This window comes from Vulpes vulpes, chromosome X (assembly GCF_048418805.1).
Source record: "Vulpes vulpes isolate BD-2025 chromosome X, VulVul3, whole genome shotgun sequence".
In the NCBI taxonomy this organism is placed as follows: domain Eukaryota; kingdom Metazoa; phylum Chordata; class Mammalia; order Carnivora; family Canidae; genus Vulpes; species Vulpes vulpes.
The window spans coordinates 99,153,312-99,172,035 of record NC_132796.1 but is presented as its reverse complement, the minus strand read 5'-3'; the positions used below and the strand labels follow the sequence as shown (position 1 = coordinate 99,172,035).

Genomic DNA, 18,724 nt, shown 5'->3' with positions numbered 1-18,724 from the left:
TTAGTGCCTGGTACTATCATAGTGATGTCTGTATACATGTTTTGAAAACTAGCACAAATATTTTCATCCTGACAGATAGTAACTATCACTACCATGTTCCAAACAACCATTACGTTGAGTCAGTTTTACCTGCCAGATGTTTCAGGAATCTTTGCTCTCCCTTCCTTCACCGGTTCCACTGCCCTTGTTTAGGCACATAGTCAAAGAAAACTGCTTGCAGCTCTCTGTGCCTTGTTTGCTGGCTTTTCCTATTGCAATTCTCTGACTATCACAGCACCCCCTCTCTGGCCATCTCTTACATGTATTCCTCTACTGTTTATCCTTATACCAGAAATGGCTTAAGAGCAGAAACTAAAGAATAATAATAAGAAATAAAAGAGCAGGGCAGCCTGGGTGGCTCATCGATTTAGCGCCACCTTCAGTGCAGGGCGTGATCCTGGAGACCCGGATTGAGTCCAACGTCAGGTTCCCTGTGTGGAGCCTGCTTCTCCCTCTGCCTGTGTCTCTGTCTCTGTCTCTCTCTCTCTGTCTCTCATAAATAATAAATAAATAAATAAATAAATAAATAAATAAATAAATATTTTTTAAAAAGAAATAAAAGAGCAGAAACTGCTATTCTTTCTAAATCATCAGCATTTAGGACAACGCCTGGCATAAAGAAAATATAAACATTCATTGAATTAATGGAGGCTTGCTATGGCCCAGGCACTCTGTAGTGGTTTGCAAGGGGTTTTTATTCAATCCTACCCAAACTCTGTGTGATAGTAAATGCAATTATTATCCCCATTTTACAAATAAGAAAACTGAGTCTTGGAAAGGTTAAATAACTTGCCCCCCAAAACATATATCTTTATTCCTATGGTTATGCTATTTCTTGGGAGATAATCTGCAGTTTATAATGGTATGTAGGAACAGAGGATGCCAGGAAGCCACAACTCTTATAACCTAATGCATAAAGAGATGATATTCAATTTGCCTGTCACTTTACTTTTGTGTGGTTTGTTCTTAAGTTGCAGTATTTTTCTTTAGATAATTTGTAATCTTTTATGATTAATTTGGCTATTTCTTACAACAATCGATCTGCTGATTTATTGGATGCTGCACTTTAATCTCATCATACGATATATGTCAGAGCTGGTTAGTGTCTTATCCATACATTTCTCACTTTAAAAAGTCTTTCGTGATCAACTACACTTGTGGAAGATTGTCTACATCATTGAAAGCATGTTACTCTAGGGCATTTGCAGAAGGCTTTACAGATTAATAACAGTAGTGGCTGCAGCAGCTCCCATGTATTAAGCACCTAACAGGGACCAGGCAAACTGTGCTAGAAGTTTGACTTGCATGATCCCAACAAAGCCCCATTCTACCGCTTCTGCTGTTTTCTTTTACAGATCGGGAAACTGGGACTCAGACAGTTTAACTCACTTACTTCAGGTCACTCAGCTATTGAATAGTGGAACCTGGACTGACATCCAGATTGGTATGTCTCTAAAGCCTGGGCTTTTATCCTAGGCTGGACTCTGGAGGCTGTCCAAGTCACTTAACCCTCTCTGAGATTCAGTTTCCTCATCTGTAAAATTGAGGGAAGTTAACACATCTTGTAGAGTTGTTAGGAAGATTGGAACTAATAGCTGCCGGAGGCCCAGAGGCACATAGTGAGCTTTTAAACCATGGTGGCAATGTTTATGCATAAGTGGGGCATTAAATGGGCAGAGGAAGATCTGAGATCCCTTTAAAAGCATTGGGGAGCTGAAGAGGAAGGATCTACAGCTTTGGCAGTCTGAAGAGCTGGCCCTCTCCCCTCCAGGATACAGTGACCCAATGAAACTCAGAGCGACAGGAGAGGGGGCAGGGGCCTGAATTTGGCTCCAGTAACCTCTGCAGGGAGTCGAGAGAGGCGGGGAGCTGGGAGGGGCGTAGAAATCCCGGTCTTCAGAGGACTGCAGGTGTCAGGCAGAGTTGGTGTAGGTGGGCTCCTAGAGCCTAGCGGAGGGAGGGGAGGAGGTTGGAGCAGACCGGCTGCAGGCGGGGGAGAGAGGGAGGCGGGGCGCGGAGCCGGAGAGGCTGTCCTTAGACAGCTCTCCTCATGCCGGGCAGTTTGCTGCATCTGGAGGAGCTCACTGGAGAATCTCCAACAGCGGAGCGGGCCTTCAACTACCGTAAGTACCTGCAAATGAGCGCAAAGCCCAGTGGCTGAAGATTAAATACTGGCAATGAGATCCTAAACAAAACCCCGAAATAGTCTGCCTGCTGTAACTAATTGCCTCAAATCAAACTGCTCCCCAGTCCATTCCCCCTAACCCCCTTCATCTCTCCCTTTCTCCGTCCCTCCACGGATCCCAGCTTTGCCTCGCTGAGAATTTCTGGGCACTGCAAATACCTTCCCTTTTTCTTCTCAGTCTTCCCTCCAAACCCTTAGCGAAACGTGTACCCGGTGCCCCGCTGAGCCCAACCCCTTAGATTCCTGGAGCCCTCAAAGCTATGCAGGGGGCGAGCCATTAGACATTTCGGGTATGTCACCCTCAAAAGCACTGCGGCGCTGCCTAAGGGTGGGGAAAGTGCTTGGGGTGGAGTAGAAAGGGAGGGTAAAAGGGCTAGATTGTGGAAGTTGGGGGTGGGAGTGGGGGTGTGAAAGGCCAAAATGGGCGTGGCCAATTAACCTGAAGCTTGCGGCAGTTTCCCACATTCCCTGGGCATAAGATTCATCTTTCGGGTTGAATGTAAATGGTACAGTTTCCTTAGTGATTGGGGAGGGATCAGCCATGCTGAGAAGCCCCCCTTCTTTCATTCCACTCAAGTCCCCAGGAGGCAAAATCCTGGTTTAGGGGTCTAAGTGGCAAGCCTGGAATCTCAGCTGGCATTTCTGGGCAGAGTCCCAGGTTGAACCTTTCCCTTGGCAGTAGAACCTGGCTTCCCCCAATAAATCCTGGCCCAAAGCCTTGGGGGAACAAAGCAACAGAGTGGCACTCAAGCCTGGGCCTGGGCCTGGCCCTGAGAGGAGTGGGGAACAAGGGGCTCTCGGAGCTGAGATGAAAGAGCATCTTTAAGGTTCTACACCAGGTTAATACCCACTTTGGGAAGAAGAAAAATAGCCACCTTGTAATGATATGTTTACCATGTGCCCTGTACATATATTATATTTGATCCAACACAACAACAATGTTAGGTAGAGATTACTCCCAACTTAACAGATAAGAAAAGTTCAGAGAAGTAATTTGAGCATTCTTCAATGCAAAGCGAGAAATGCAAAAGGCAACTGTCTCCTTGGATCTCTGACCGTCCACCTGTTCCCTACAGCCCAGATGTTTGAAAATGAATCTTCTTGTTTTCCTGCTCCTCCATCCTACCCAGTGTTAGCATTAGAGCAAATTCGAGGCTGCAGTGCTAGGATCCATTCTGGGAAGCGAAATCAGCCTTTTCTGTTCCGGGAGTTGACTTTACCCCCACTCTACTGAGATAGGATTAAATAGCCAGGACCTCAGACTCTGACTAGAGAGTTGGTGGAGGAGAGTTAACTTGAGTTTGTATGATGGGGATACACCTTCCTTTGGCAAAAGGATACTTTGGGTATGGTGGTAGAGAAGAGGCAGGAAAGCAGAAAGGGTCTCTTATGTACATGTGGTCAATAGTGGGTTTTTGTTTGTTTGTTTGTTTGTTTTGAAAATGAAAAGGCCTCCCTGAATTCAAATATCTTTACCATATTTCCCTAGGGGCAACAAACAAAAAGGCTTACACGTTATAGGCAGCCAATACATCAATTACACCTTATATTAATTAGCTTAAGTAGCTTGATTCTCCAGCACCTACTTGAGATGGGGGTTTTGAGCTTTGGGGGGTAAGCGATAAGAATGAGAGTAATATTTCATCTGAAGCTATCTACAGAGGGGAAGGCCTGGGTGCTATGAGATCAGAGGAGTGAGGAAAGATAAGAAAGGAGAGGTTTATTTTTTTGTGTATTTTTTTTTATTGGAGTTTGATGTGCCAACATATCGCATAACATTCAGTGCTCATCCCATCCAGTGAAAATGGGGGGTTTTAAATACTGGTTTTAAAGCATAGGCGTTGGAGTTATTATATAAATATCTGATATTTAATCTTCCGACTTCGGGCAAATTAAGTATATCCCATCTGAGCCTCCATTTCCTTGCCAGCAAAATAGGGATGGCAGGAAAGCCTCCTTTGCTAGGTTGTTGGAGGACTCAGACAAGATGATAGATAGATGATAGATGATAGATAGATAGATGACAAATAGATAGATGATAGAAGATCTTAAAAGGATGACTCTCTACACCTCCCATTTCTCTCCTCCTAAGAGCTCCCCTCTGGCCTGAATTAAGTTACCTTCTGGGCCTCTGAGATTCCAGGGATGCACAGATATTTCAACAAATCTGACATTTTAGATGTCAGCAAAGACCTTAGGTGTGAAGAGAAGTAAGTGGAGAAAATGGGCAGGTGACTGTGTCATACATTTCATACCTCTGAGAGTGTGGAAGGTAGGGTGTCGAGTGCAGTTTAGTAATCCAAACTAAACTTTGAGGAGCAGAACAAGTTACCTGAGTAAAGACACTTCTGCTTTTAGATCTCACCACCTGCTGAGCGGCAAAGCCCTTCCAGACTTGAAGGACACATTGACCACCAGAGGCCCCATGACCCTGAACAGGCCGGGGGAGCGGGCTGCCATGCTGTGGACATTCACAGTCTTGCTCTTTTGCATTTGTGAGTACAAGGAAGGTGTGAGGGGAAGTGACCCTGTCATAGATCCTCCTATGGTTGGGCACCTTGGGGGAAGGAGAGAGGATTGAGGGTTGGTGGGGTCAATGTGGGGGCTCTTCTTTACCATTCTTATCTCTCTTTTCAGGGCTGAGTCTGGGTATGACATCAATAGGTAAGTGAGTCCTGCCACCCCTGGTACCTTCTTTCCTGGAGGTTCTAAGACATCAGCTGCCTCTGTGGCCCCGGACACAACTACCTTGAGACCACAAAGATAATTCCCAGATTGAGCTGGTTGGAGACCAGAACCTCTCACTTCATGACCTGGTTTCCCACAGAATAGTAAAAAGCTTTATTTCAGGTGGAATGGAAGCCAGACTTTCTCTGTGTTCCCTAACTCACTTGAATCCCTTGAACAAATATCCCAGGGTCCCTAACCCATCCTCTACGCAAGCAGACACTCTTGTCCCCAAGGAAAGATAAAAAGCAATCTGGGTCAGGGCTAATTGTAAGGGACATTGCAGGGCACATTATGGGTTGGAGAGGGTTGGACTGCTCACATCTTTGTGATCTTTGGGAATGACAGTGATGCAATCTCAACCGGAGCTGTGGATAGAGACCAACTACCCCAAGGCCCCTTGGGAGAACATCACACTTTGGTGCAAAAGCCCCTCTCGGATTTCAAGCAAGTTTCTGCTGCTGAAGGATAAGACACAGATGACCTGGATCCGCCCTTCCTCCAAGACCTTCCAAGTTTCATTCCCTATAGGTGCCCTTACTAAGTCCAATGCAGGTCTTTACAGGTGCTGCTACTGGAAGGAAACAGGCTGGTCAGAGCCCAGTAAAGCTTTAGAGTTGGAGGCACCAGGTAAGAAGACACTAATAGATAATCAGAAATAAACTCCAGGTCCTGGAATTCAGAGCACGATTTGTTTAATTAATTAATTCATTTATTTACCTCAAATGCATGAATGCATACATGCAGGCATTCCACAGTTAGTAAGTGCCTACTTTCTATGGGCAATACAGATGAGGATGCAGTCTCTGGAACAGATCTAGAGAGCAAGGTCTCAACATAGGGGAGATCCCAGATCGGGGAAGGAAGGGTGGCAAATAAGGATCATACAGGGAAGGCTCATTTAAGTAGCACTTTCCTCTCCTGCTCACTGAGCAGCGCTATCCTTGCTCTACCTGAATTCCAGTTCATTCTCTCCTTCAGGCCAGCTGCCCAAGCCCATCTTCTGGATCCAGGCTGAGACCTACCCTCTTACTGGATGTAATGTTAACATACTCTGCCATGGCTGGCTGCAGGATTTGGTATTCATGCTGTTCAAAGAGGGATATGCAGAGCCTGTGGATTACCAGATCCCAACTGGGACAGTGGCCATATTCTCCATCGCCAACATGACACCTGAGAGTGAAGGGGTTTACATCTGCCGCACTCATATCCAGATGCTCCCCACTCTGTGGTCAGAGCCCAGCAACCCCCTGAAGCTGATTGTGGCAGGTGGGTGTAGCTATGGCTGTTGGGGTCTGATGATCGTTGTCCCTGGGATCATGGCTGGATGAACCAGAGTTTCTGATTTTCCTTTCCTTAGCCAGGTCCTAGGCCCTGCAAGGCCTATGAGCTAGAGTCATTTGACATTTTACTGAGATGCAAATTAGAATCACACATGCTACCAGGCAGACACGTGGAAGCCAATCACTTGGCTAGTGAGTGAGCTCAGCCAAATGTCTGGCAGGTTCAGCTCATCACAGTTTTGTTCTCTACTTGTTAAATATCATGCTTTCATTCATTCATTTGACTAATATGTATTGAGCACTTACTATGTGCCAGGCACTGCCACTGCAGTCTTGTAAACTGGTTTTTACATTTTAAATACATTTTTGTTGTATTTGTGCTTATTATTTTAAGTAAAGAAAATAGAATGAATTGTGCTAGCATCGGTGATGAAAATAAAAATGACAAAAAGTGATAGCTCGTATTTTAGATATGGCTTTACGTAAATTACTTGAGTCCTGTATATGTAGATCTAGTAAGGCAGTGTCAAGCTCTAAACACAGTATAAGTCTCCCCAAAATGTTCAAATGCTAGACACACCCTGTAGCCCCAGTTTGTCCACCCCATGGTCTGGATGCTTTTAGACAGAATTGGCCACATTTGTTCTAGTTCCTCCATCAGTCTAGATAGGCTTGGGGAAAGCTGTGGTGCCACAGAAGGTACCCTGGACTTAGAAGCAGTAATATTGGTTTCTAGATCCACCACTGACACCGCCTCCCTGTGTGGTCTTAAGCAAGTCACTTCACCACTCTGCACTTTGGTTTCCCCCATTCTAAAATGGGATAACAGTATCTATATGACCTAATGTGTAATGCCTCTCTGTACCTCAGTTTCCTGATTTGCAAAATTGGTATAATAATAATGCCTACCTCACAGGGTTGTTGTGAGGATTTGCCTAAATATATGTACAGTGCCCGGCACATAAGTTCTCAATAAATGGTAGATATTAATTTTATTAGTATAGCTTTTTATTGAGGATTGAATAACAAAGACTGTTTGAACTGTGTGTATGGATGTTTGTTGTATGAATGCCCTTCCAGGGTAGATTCCACTAACATACACTTATGCAGTTACCTATTCACTGGTATCCCTCACTAGGCCATGAACTTTTTGTTGACAGGGACTGTGTCTTCTTTACTTGTACATCCTTAGACCTACATGATGCCTGACACATCCTAAATGCTCAATGAGCATATGACAGAGTTGATCTTTCCAATAATGGATGGGTGGATCTACCTGGGATTGCTGTGGGTAAGAAGGAATGATATGAGAGTAAGGTTTGCCCTCTATTTTGTAGTATGATCCCCTTGGGGGAACAATACATGGAAAAGAGGGTGTGGCCCCATTAACAGAGATTTTTTTGGGTCAAAGACTTATTAGCCAATCTTTCCTTACTTACTGGCTTCTTCCAGTCTTGTATTGGAAGTAGGGTCTTATGTGGGCTTAATGTGTTCAAAAGGCATGTTTATTTCTGCAGTAGTATTCATGCTTTACAAAGATGAAATCAAAATCATTTTCAGAAACTTGGATTCTTGGGTGGTTGGAAAAAGTACATTTGGCATTTCAGGAACCTAAAGATACAGGCAATTACAGATGTAGATGTTCCACTGAGACATAGCCTTATACATAGTTAGAGCTCAGTGGAGCTGATGAAGTCTGGTGAGAGGGGAGGTACCTAAGTGGACATGCCCTTGATTATCTCCTAAAGGAGGCTGATATTCAAGGAAGGGAAAGGGAATAGAGGCTAAACTTCAACTACCACTCTTTGTCTTTAGAAAAAAAAACTAGAAAAATAGGAGACAATAGGGAAGAATTATCTTATCTCTAATTCAGAGTCTCTTCCCTTTCTAGGACTCTATCCCAAACCAACTCTGACAGCGTATCCTGGGCCCATTATGGCACCTGGAGAAAGCCTGAACCTCAGGTGTCAGGCACCAATCTACGGAATGACTTTTGCTCTAATAAGGCTTGAAGATTTGAAGAAATCCTTTTACCGCAAAAGGCCAATAAAAAATGAGGCATATTTCTTCTTCCGGGATTTGAAAATCCATGATGCTGGACATTACCTCTGTTTTTACTATGATGGGTCATACAGGGGTTCACTCCTTAGTGATATCCTGAAAATCTGGGTGACCGGTAAGAGAGGGGAATGCCATGGGACCTATGTTAGAGGCTATGGATATACAACTCATTCTGCACCCCCCACCCCCGCCCCAGCAAACCTGATCATGCAACCAGGGCTAATAGTGGGGAAGGGAGCATACTTTGTACAACTGGGCTTAGAGTGGGAGTTGCCAAGGGTGGACTGGAGGAAAAGAACCCTTCATGGTGAGAGGGGAATCAGAATACTAGCCCTTTATATTTTGGGTCTCATCCTAGACACTTTCCCCAAGACCTGGCTACTTGCTCAGCCCAGTCCTGTGGTCCAGATGGGTCAGAACGTGAGCCTGTGGTGTCGAGGGCCAGTGGATGGAGTGGGGCTTGCACTCTATAAGAAAGGAGAAGACAAACCACTTCAGCTTTTGGATACCACCAGCATTGATGACGAGTCATTCTTCCTCAACAATGTGACTTACAGTGATGCTGGCATCTATAGCTGCCACTATCTCCTCTCCTGGAAGACCTCCATCAGGATGACATCACACAACACTGTGGAACTTGTGGTTGTAGGCAAGTGCTAACAAATGTCATTTGTTTTTATCATTACAGTATTCTAAGAAGGAGCTAACAGCCCTTTACCCTCTTGGAGTTATGAGCCAAGGAAAAATACACTAGGAAGATGGTGTAGAATTTTCTCCAAAAACTTTATGTACTTTCTCTCCTAGGACTGTTACTCAGGCCATGCCTCTCAGCATGGCCTAGCCCCATGTGACCCCTGGAAATGCTATTTTCCTTATGGCCAGGGGAAACTTATAGATATGAGGTCTTCCTGACAGAAGGTAGAAACCCAAGAGTCTTTAGAGCACTGAGGAGTGGGCCAAGAGGTTCTAAAGCATGGTCAAATTTTAAGACCACTGATCTAGTGGAAGTGGAAAGATAAAAAAGATCAAATAGGAAGCTGAGAAACATTTTGGGGGCCAGGGGTACTGAATTCCAGGTCACTTATTCAAATTCTTGTTTCTGTATTGGTTGCAGATAAGCCCCCCAAACCCTCCCTTTCAGCCTGGCCCAGCACCATGTTCAAGCTAGGAAAGGCCATTACCCTTCAGCACCAAGTACCTCATCCAGTACTTGAATTTTCTCTGGAATGGGAAGAAAGAGCAACATTTCAAAAATTCTTGGTAGATGGAGATTTCATCATCAGTAATGCTGAAGGAAAAGGCACAGAGACTTACAGTTGCAGCTATCGCATAGAGTCACACCCCAACATCTGGTCAGATCGCAGTGAGCCTCTGAAGCTGATGGGGCCAGCAGGTGAGAGGACAACTCTTCCTAGGGTTGCCCCTCCATGGCTTTGGTCATGCTACCCCTGGGATCCTGAAGAAGTGCCCAGAAAGCTATGGAAAGGGGAGTCAGGGATTGTAAATCAGGGCCCTTGGGTTTGGGCACACTTCCCCTGGGGTGATCTCATAATCACTCAAAGACAGTGAGCAGCATACTTTCAAAGCTCTCATTCTTCATGAAAAAGAAGGCCCCTTCTGTCACTCCTTCCTTTCACCTTCAGTAACCAGCTCCTCCTCCCTCCTCCCTGCAACCCCAAATGTGTTCACCTCCCCCCTTCTCTATCAAGGCTCCTGCTTCTCATCTTCTCTGGTCACAGGCTTTCTTACCTGGAATTACGTTCTGAATGAAGCTATCAGATTGTCCCTAATCATGCAGCTTGTTGCCTTGCTGTTGGTAGTGCTGTGGATAAGGTGGAAATGTCGGAGACTCAGAATCAGGTAACCGTCTTATTCCAGCCCCTTGTCCTTCAATCTAGCTGAGTCCAGGCTCTCCAGATACTCAGAAATGAGTCTTACCCCCATTGACATAAGCCACAGGGCCACACTGTTTGTATTCTCCACCTTCTGGGCTTAAGAAACAAGACTTTCCCATCCCAGCTATTTTTCTTTCACCTCACAGAGAGGTCAGTACCCAAGCCAGAGGGTAGAGAAACATAATTCTTGGAGGGAGAAGCAATCCAAACCTCATTCTCTGATTCACCTCCCCCCCTCCTGCCCAGGAGAGTGCCCAAATCTCCCTCCCAAGCCACCCTGCCCCTCGGAGATGATTGATGTCTCTCACTGAATTTAGTTTGAACTTTTTTCTCTTGTAAGAAGCCAAGCTGTCCTGTCTTCCTGGGTGTTATCCAACTCTCATCTCAACTTTTCACCCTTACCCCTAGCTTTCAAGAGCTAGAGAGGCTTGTGGTCCCTCTTAGTCTCCATAGGAACCAGTTTCTCTACTGCTCTGGTCTCCAACCATCTGTGCAGAGCATTCTGAGAATATAATCTTAACCTGGATGGGCATCTGATGAAGCAGTAGATTGGGCCAGAGAATCAAACTGCTTCCTCTGAACCACAAAATGGCAAACCAAACAGGTTATCCAGTCCTTTCCTTTGATCCTTTGGTGTCCCTTGGGCCATCCTCCTCTCTCTCTGATTCCCTGGCCTATGCTCAGGTGATTCTGCCTGAAAACAGGAAGATAAATGACAGGTCCTAGGTTGGTGGGGGCCTCAGCCCCTGAAGGTCTTATGTACTCCCCCAACCCTCTGCTCCTGGCTGTAGCCCCCTCATCATGATCATAGGTCTTTGTGTGTCTGAGAGTATTCAATACACAATGGATGATGACTGTGATTGCATGTGTCTGTTTTCCACCAGGATCTGAGGGACAGAGTGCTTGGGTAATTAGAAGGGAGCCTCCTAAATCATCTGTAAAAACCACCATCCTTTGAGTTTTCAAAAAGTCTCGTGGGGTGCCAGCCCTACTTGTCCTCAGAATCCATCCTGAGTCCCACACCTTAGGGTAACCTCCAAGCCAGGGGTTAGAAAAAAATGTAGCTTCAAGTGCCCCGCCTCAGACCAGGACCACTACATCAAAAGATGAGCTCAGAAAGCAGATTTCAGAGAAAGCATCTTGAAAAGCATGTTTTCCTGACCCAGAAGGAGGGTCAGTGTTTTCTAAGTATGAATTGCCAAATGGATTTTGGCTTAATATCATCTAATTCTACAGGACCCATAACCCAAAGCTGCTGCACATTGCTAGTCATAATCTGGGTGGGGGTAGAAAGATCCCACTCTCTGACAAGCTTAGCTCAGCACTGACAATCTTCGGGTAATTCACTGCGGCTGCCTAGGCAACCCTTCCATAACAAAGGCAGGTGAGGCAGGTCGGTCTGAGGACCAATACTGCCATAATAAAAACTGCTTCCAAACTTAAACTTGATGACAGAGAAACACCCAAGATTTTTCCCTCCACCCCCACACCCGCCACCCAGAGCTGCCGATCACTCTGAGCTCCGGGGGTTCTGAGAGCTGGAATTACAAAAGCATTTTCACATCTGACAACTCAATTCCAGCAACAGCCTAATCAGGGGCCATGGGGAGCTGACATCTGATATAGGCTGGGGAGGGGGGAGGGGGCAGGGGGCACGTGGGTCATGAAAGAGCAAGAGGTTTGTAGGTGGTGAGGCCCTCAAAAAGAAAAGTCATCGATGTCAGAAAAGATTATATCCCATTATCCTGCCCAAATCCAATCCCTATTGGGTGGTGAGTAAGCCAATGACATAAATTGCCGCCCCCTTCTCTCCGCCCTCCCCCTAACCCCAGCAGCTCCTCTCATCTCTTTTCTGGTCTCACTAGAGAAGCCTGGTTGCTGGGAACAGCTCAAGGGGTCACCATGCTCTTCATAGTCACGGCCCTTCTCTGCTGTGGTGAGTACAAAGGGGTGGGGAAGGGGCCTGGGCAGAAGGCCGGGTGAAGTCCCGTGGGGGAGGGGGCAGAGCCTTGGCAGCAATTTCTTTTGCAGGACTGTGCAATGGGGTATTGACAGAAGAGACTGGTGAGTTTTTCCTGCTCCAGACTGGGACATTCCTTCCTGGAGATCCGAAATAACTACAGAGTGTCAGTGTCAGTGGCCAGGGAGTGACTGGTTGGGAGGGAAGGACAGCCAGGAAGGGGCACTTGCTAAAACTGCTGGCAAAATTCAGCCTCCAACTCTGATTTTCTGCTTGCAAAATTTCCCCTAAGCTTCTGCACTTTTCTGAGGCTCAGCTAAGACATAAGCTTCCCCTTTCCCCAGCACCTGCAGAAGGAAGGAAACAGTTTGGGTTTGGGTTGAAAGGGGAGGTGGACATTGTGATCTGGGTAGGGGGTTCAAGGGCAAAGAAACAGGGAGGGAAGGGAGGAGGGAAGATGGCTTTATTAACTCTGCTGTTTCTAGAAATAATCATGCCAACCCCTAAGCCTGAGCTGTGGGCAGAGACCAACTTCCCTCTTGCCCCGTGGAAGAACTTAACCCTCTGGTGCAGAAGCCCTTCTGGCTCAACTAAGGAGTTTGTGTTGCTGAAGGACGGGACTGGGTGGATTGCAACTCGCCCGGCCTCCGAGCAGGTCCGGGCTGCCTTTCCCCTTGGCGCCCTAACCCAGAGCCACACCGGGAGTTACCACTGCCATTCATGGGAGGAGATGGCTGTGTCGGAGCCCAGTGAGGCACTTGAGCTGGTGGGGACAGGTAAGAAAAGGCAGAGGTTCCTCCCGGGGTGACCTTCAGTGCCCTGTGATTCCAACACTGTTCCTAAGGGTAGGGAATGCACAGAGCCCAGAGCTCAAGGGGCTTGTGCAGCAAGGAGAGGAGGAGCCCTGAAATGGGGGAGGGGGAAGAGAGTGAAAAGGGCCAGTCCAGGGTGGATTTCTTTTTTGCTGACAAAGTAACTCCAAGTGTCCCATCTGGGCACCTCCAAACTTCGACTTCCTTTTTCACCCCATTTGTTTTCCAGACATCCTCCCCAAACCTGTCATTTCTGCTTCCCCCCCAATTCGGGGCCAGAAACTGCAAATCCGGTGCAAAGGATGGCTGGCAGGCATGGAGTTCGTTCTGTATAAGGAGGGAGTGCAGGAACCTGTCCAGCAACTTCATGCCGTTGGGAGAGAAGCCTTCTTTACAATCCAAAGAATGGAGGATAAAGACGAAGGCAATTATAGCTGCCGTACTCATACTGAAAAGCGCCCCTTCAAGTGGTCTGAGCCCAGTGAGCCCATGGAGCTTGTCATAAAAGGTAGAGTTGAAAAGGGTGTATGAGGGAGGAGGGGGAAGGCAAAGCTCTGGGTCAGACACTCCTCTCCCCACAGCAAACTTTGCTGCTGGTCCTAGGAGCCTGTGTCCAATCTTAGAGCCAGGCAGGCGTGGCGCTGGGTGTGCCAGGGCCTCTGGCTGCACGATATTAATAGCCATAATCGTTATTAATAGCTGGGGTTTGTGGAGGGTGATTTAATTTTTCTAATTATTTTCATATCAATTATCTCATTTAGATATAGGCCAAATATTCCAGGGAGGCAGAGCAGGTACCATTTCCCCTTCTTGCCCAAATGGGCAAACTGAGCTGCAGGGGACCAGCAGAGCCCTAATGACAGTTCACTCTTTTAGCTAGCCTCCATTGCCTGCCCTGATGGCTATAGAAAGCAAAGCAGCTTCCAGGAACCATTATTTGCTATATTAGCTATCTTTCTTTTTTCTCTTAATTTGGTTTTGTGTTGTGTTTTGTTTTTTGCCTTCTAGAAATGTACCCCAAGCCCTTTTTCAAGACATGGGCCAGCCCTGTGGTCACTCCTGGTGCCCGAGTGACTTTCAATTGCTCCACTCCCCAGCAGCACATGAGCTTTATTCTTTACAAAGATGGAAGTGAAATAGCATCCAGTGACAGGTCTTGGGCAAGTCCAGGGGCCAGTGCGGCTCACTTTCTGATCATTTCAGTGGGCACTGGTGATGGAGGGAATTATAGCTGCCGCTATTATGACTTCGCTATCTGGTCTGAGCCCAGCGACCCTGTGGAGCTCGTGGTGACAGGTCAGGAGTGGGGAAACACAGATGGAGGCAGAAGTGACTCTGGAATGGTGGGTGGAAGGGCTGTTAGAGGGAGAGGAAACATGCTCCTTCTAAAAGTCACCAGAATAGAGCACAGGACTCTTGATCTCAGGGTCATGAGTTCAAGCCCCATGTTGGGTATGGAGCCTATTCAAACAAACAAACAAACAAAGAAATAAAACTAAAAGTCACCAAGAAAGTGCTTAGGAACGTGACTGGTACATGGTCAACAGTTCATGAAAGGCAGCAGATTCTATTATTATTAATACATGGAGAAGAGACAAAGGAGAGGGGAGAGGCAAGTAATTCACTTCTAGGGGAAGAAATGAGGCAGACGAGGGTGTCCAATCTCCAGTGCCAAGCTCACATTGCCCTATTTCTGAAATCTTTTTGTGACTTGGCCTTGAGCTTTAGGCTCAATGTTCACTTTTTCTTTAGCTGGGCTGTCAGAGATTGGCAGGCTGGATGGCCCTCAGAGAAAGGGCAAAGACCTTGAAATGACAGCTGCATATTATGCAGCCATTACAAATGATAGTTTTCAAAGGCTGATTAACGTCATAGGAAAATGTTTACTATATAAAGTTAAGTGAAAAATATTAAATTACACAATTTTGCATACAGTAGGACCCCAGTTATGCAAATAGTTACAGCTACAATAACATGGAAACATAGAGAAAAAAATGAAAAAGAAATATAGAAGTGTGTATAAAGAGTGGTTATCTTTGAATGGTAGAATTGTATTTTCTTAGGTTTTTTTTTTTCTATATTTTCTAACTTGTTACGATAAACACATATTGTTTCTTACAATAACACTAAAAGAAAACAATCTGCATAAAGTGAGGAGCAGGCGTCTCTCAGGTTGTGGTCTGTTGAATTTCAGAATTCTACCCCAAACCTACTCTTCTGGCACACCCGGGTCCTGTGGTGCTTCCTGGAAAGAATGTGACCCTGCGCTGCCAAGGGGCTTTCCAAGGCATGAGGTTTGCCCTCTTGCAGGAGGGAACCCAGGTTCCCTTACAGTTCCAGAGCACCTCCGGGAATTCAGCTGACTTCCTCCTCCACACTGTTAGAGCAGAGGACTCTGGGAACTACAGTTGTGTTTACTACGAGACAACCATGTCAAATAGGGGATCACATCTCAGCAAGCCCATTATGATCTGGGTGACTGGTAAGAACAGACAAGATATATTTAAGAAACAAAACAGATGAACATATGGGAAAAAAAGAGGAGGAAGCAAACCATAAGAGATCTTAATGATAAAGAGCAAACTGAGGGTTGATGGAGAGAGGTGGATGGAGGTGGGCTAAATGGGTGATGGGTATTAAAGAAGGCACTTCTTATGATAAACACTTATGATGTAAGTTATGAATCATAAATTCTGCCCCTCAAACCAATATTACACTATGTTAACTAACTACAATTTAAATTAAAAAATTGAGAAAGAAAAAAATAATGAGATAAAAAAAAAGAACAGACAAGATATGAGACTGAGATAGAAACAACTCGAGTAGGGGTTAGGGAGGGTCGAAGGCTAGGCCAGACCATGGAAGGGAACTATTGTATCCAGAAGGAGAAAGATGAAGGGTTAACACAGCAAGTGATAAGTTTCCATACTCTCTACATCTTTGGTCTCTTTCTAGACGCATTTCCCAAGCCATGGTTGTTTGCTGAGCCCAGTTCTGTGGTTCCTATGGGGCAGAATGTTACTCTCTGGTGCCGGGGGCCAGTCCATGGAGTAGGATACATTCTGCACAAAGAAAGAGAAGCCACTTCAGTGCAGCTCTGGGGATCCACCAGTAATGATGGGGCATTCCCTATCACCAATATATCTGGTGCTAACATAGGGCGTTACAGCTGCTGCTACCACCCTGACTGGACCAGCCCTATCAAGATACAGCCTAGCAACACTCTGGAACTCATAGTCACAGGTAAGGGGAAGGTGCTCGGGGCAAGCATGGGAACTTAGGAGAGAATGGACTGCAAGAGGGTTCATTGAAATAATTTTTGAAGAGCTCAAGGAGAGGTAAGCAGTAGTCTTTCCTTTTTATTGAACAGACTCCAGGGGTGGCACACTGGAACATGGCCTCTCTCTCTGACCAGGAGTTAATTTCTTCTAGGTTTGCTCCCCAAACCCAGCCTCTTAGCCCATCCAGGTCCTATTGTGGCCCCTGGAGAAAATATGACTTTTCAATGCCAAGGGGAACTACCAGACTCAACATTTGTCCTGTTGAAGGAAGGCACTCAACAGCCTTTGGAACAACAGAGCCCAAGTGGGTACAGGGCTGACTTCTGGATGCCAGCAGTGAGAGGTGATGATTCTGGGATCTATAGCTGTGTTTATTATTTGGACTCTGCTCCCTTTGCGGCTTCTAATCACAGTGACTTCCTGGAGATCTGGGTGACTGGTAAGGTCCTGCAGACCTCAGTAATAGTCTAGTGAAGTAATTAGTCCCAAGAGGGTTCAGGGCCACTTCTTCTAACACTGGTTGGTTGTCCTGGTTGGTTGCAGATAAGCCCCCTAAGCCCTCGCTGTCAGCCTGGCCCAGCACCATGTTCAAGCTAGGCAAGGACATCACCCTTCAGTGCCGTGGCCCCCTGCCAGGTGTTGAATTTGTCCTGGAACATGATGGAGAAGAAGCACCTCAGCAGTTCTCAGAGGATGGGGACTTCATCATCAACAATGTAGAAGGAAAAGGCATTGGCAACTACAGCTGCAGCTACCGCCTCCAGGCCTATCCTGATATCTGGTCAGAGCCTAGTGATGCCCTGGAACTGGTGGGGGCAGCAGGTGAGAGGATAATCCCTCCATGGTCCTGGCATAACCTGCCTGGGGTACCAGAGACAGTCCAGATAGAGACCACCCAAAGATGGATGTGGGAGAGTTTGGAGTTGGAGACTTCAAGTGTGGTCATCTTTCTCCTAGGGATGGTAAGGAGGTGGACCTCAGATCTACCCACAAATAGTAAGCAGGGTACTTTCAAGGCCTCTTCCACCCTCAAAAGGAGGTCAGGTTCTGCCTTAGCATAAGTGCTGGCTCTAACCAACCCCTCTGCATTCTCAACATGGCTCCCAAGTGAACGCTAGAGGAGGCCAGATGAGGGGGCAAAAAGAGATCAGGGGGAATGTACATGTGCTAACCTCCATGGCTTTGGTTTCTGCTCTTTTGTCATTACAGGGCCTGCTGCCCAGGAGTGCACCGTGGGGAACATTGTCCGAAGTAGTCTGATTGTGGTGGTAGTTGTAGCTTTGGGGGTAGTGCTAGCCATAGAATGGAAGAAGTGGCCTCGACTCCGAACCAGGTAAATGCCTCATGTCAGCCTCCTTCTATAAACCCGGGGCTGGTAGAAAAACAATAGTCTTAATGTTCCTCGAGTATCTGAGCCCCATAACAAACCTGTTTTCAGGTTGATACTTTTAGATCCTCCCTTAGTCATATCTTTTTTCTCCACACAGGGACTCAGAGACAGATGGAAGAGACCAGACTATAGCCCTTGAAGAGTGTAACCAAGAAGGAGAACCAGCCACCAACACCAGCTCTCCCTCCTCCGTCTCTCAGGGAACCTCAGTGGAACTGCCAGTCCCAGTATAATAATCTCCTCCTTTACAAGAGCTTTCTTCTCTCTTTTATCCTCAGAGATCTGCAAATTGGACTGGTTATACTGGAAGTCAACCTCATCTACTGTTCATTGGCCACTAATCACCTGAGCTGGGTCAAGGGGATTCTGGGATTTGAGAGCTCTACCAGGGTGAGATGTTTCCTGAAGAGAGATTCCCCACCCCTGTAACTCCTCACTGTACTGATTTACTGGTGCATGAAATTCTATTAAATATGTATTCTTCTGAATAAAAAGAGTATTCACTATTTAACTGCAAAAAACTATGGCAGTGGTTTTTCCATGGGTTTGTTGTCCACTTATAGCTTAGAAATGGTATACTGGAGCTGACCATCATAGCAGAATAAGAGCATGGGGCTGCTAGCACAAAGGAAGGTGCTTAAAGATGGGGTAGGGAAGGCTCCAAAAGAGTACTTCCCAATTTGGTTTGAGACATGGTCACTGAGTAGGATGTCCTTTTGTTCTTCCATCTTCCTATTGAGTGGATGGATGGATAAATGGCAATGTTCCCTTCAAGTTCAGCCCAAAGAGGCTAAACATTGAAAGTATATCCCTTTTACCATGTTACTTCCACAGCATACCTGCTTTTAAACACTAGGATTAGCCCTCTGCAGAACCTTGAAATTGTTGAAGTGTGTTTATGGCCCTTACCTAACAATCTTAGTATATGTGCTGCCAAAGCGAGCACCTTACCTAACAATCATGGAGTGTACATTAATTCACCCATACGTGTAAGTGATTGATAAATGCTGAATACTTTGCCATTCCCTGAAGAGAGTTTTGTTTTCCCAAAGGAATGGGTCTCTGGTAGTGGGATCTCAGAGAGTGAGTAA

The 18,724-nt window shown here is 46.2% G+C and overlaps 1 protein-coding gene across 9 annotated transcripts; it reads left to right on the top strand.

Annotated features, from left to right (window-relative positions):
- The first annotated feature begins 1,394 nt into the window (after positions 1–1,394).
- Positions 1,395–18,154, top strand: IGSF1 (immunoglobulin superfamily member 1). 9 transcript variants are annotated; one of them, XM_072744088.1, is made up of 21 exons: positions 1,395–1,483; positions 2,101–2,162; positions 4,583–4,719; positions 4,862–4,888; positions 5,300–5,581; positions 5,933–6,220; positions 8,126–8,410; positions 8,654–8,944; positions 9,410–9,688; positions 10,035–10,155; positions 12,056–12,126; positions 12,222–12,254; positions 12,636–12,926; positions 13,192–13,470; positions 13,971–14,258; positions 15,157–15,444; positions 15,918–16,205; positions 16,395–16,682; positions 16,787–17,065; positions 17,453–17,576; positions 17,731–18,154. In XM_072744088.1, the coding sequence occupies exons 3-21, from the start codon at positions 4,650–4,652 to the stop codon at positions 17,864–17,866; spliced, it is 4,008 nt and encodes a 1,335-aa protein (XP_072600189.1). In that variant the 5' UTR covers positions 1,395–1,483; positions 2,101–2,162; positions 4,583–4,649; the 3' UTR covers positions 17,867–18,154. The 9 variants fall into 9 exon arrangements, with proteins under 9 accessions (XP_072600189.1, XP_072600188.1, XP_072600185.1 ...); XM_072744087.1 differs by lacking the exon at positions 1,395–1,483 and adding an exon at positions 1,563–1,658; XM_072744084.1 differs by lacking the exon at positions 1,395–1,483 and adding an exon at positions 1,735–1,971.
- Positions 18,155–18,724: the final 570 nt, after the last annotated feature.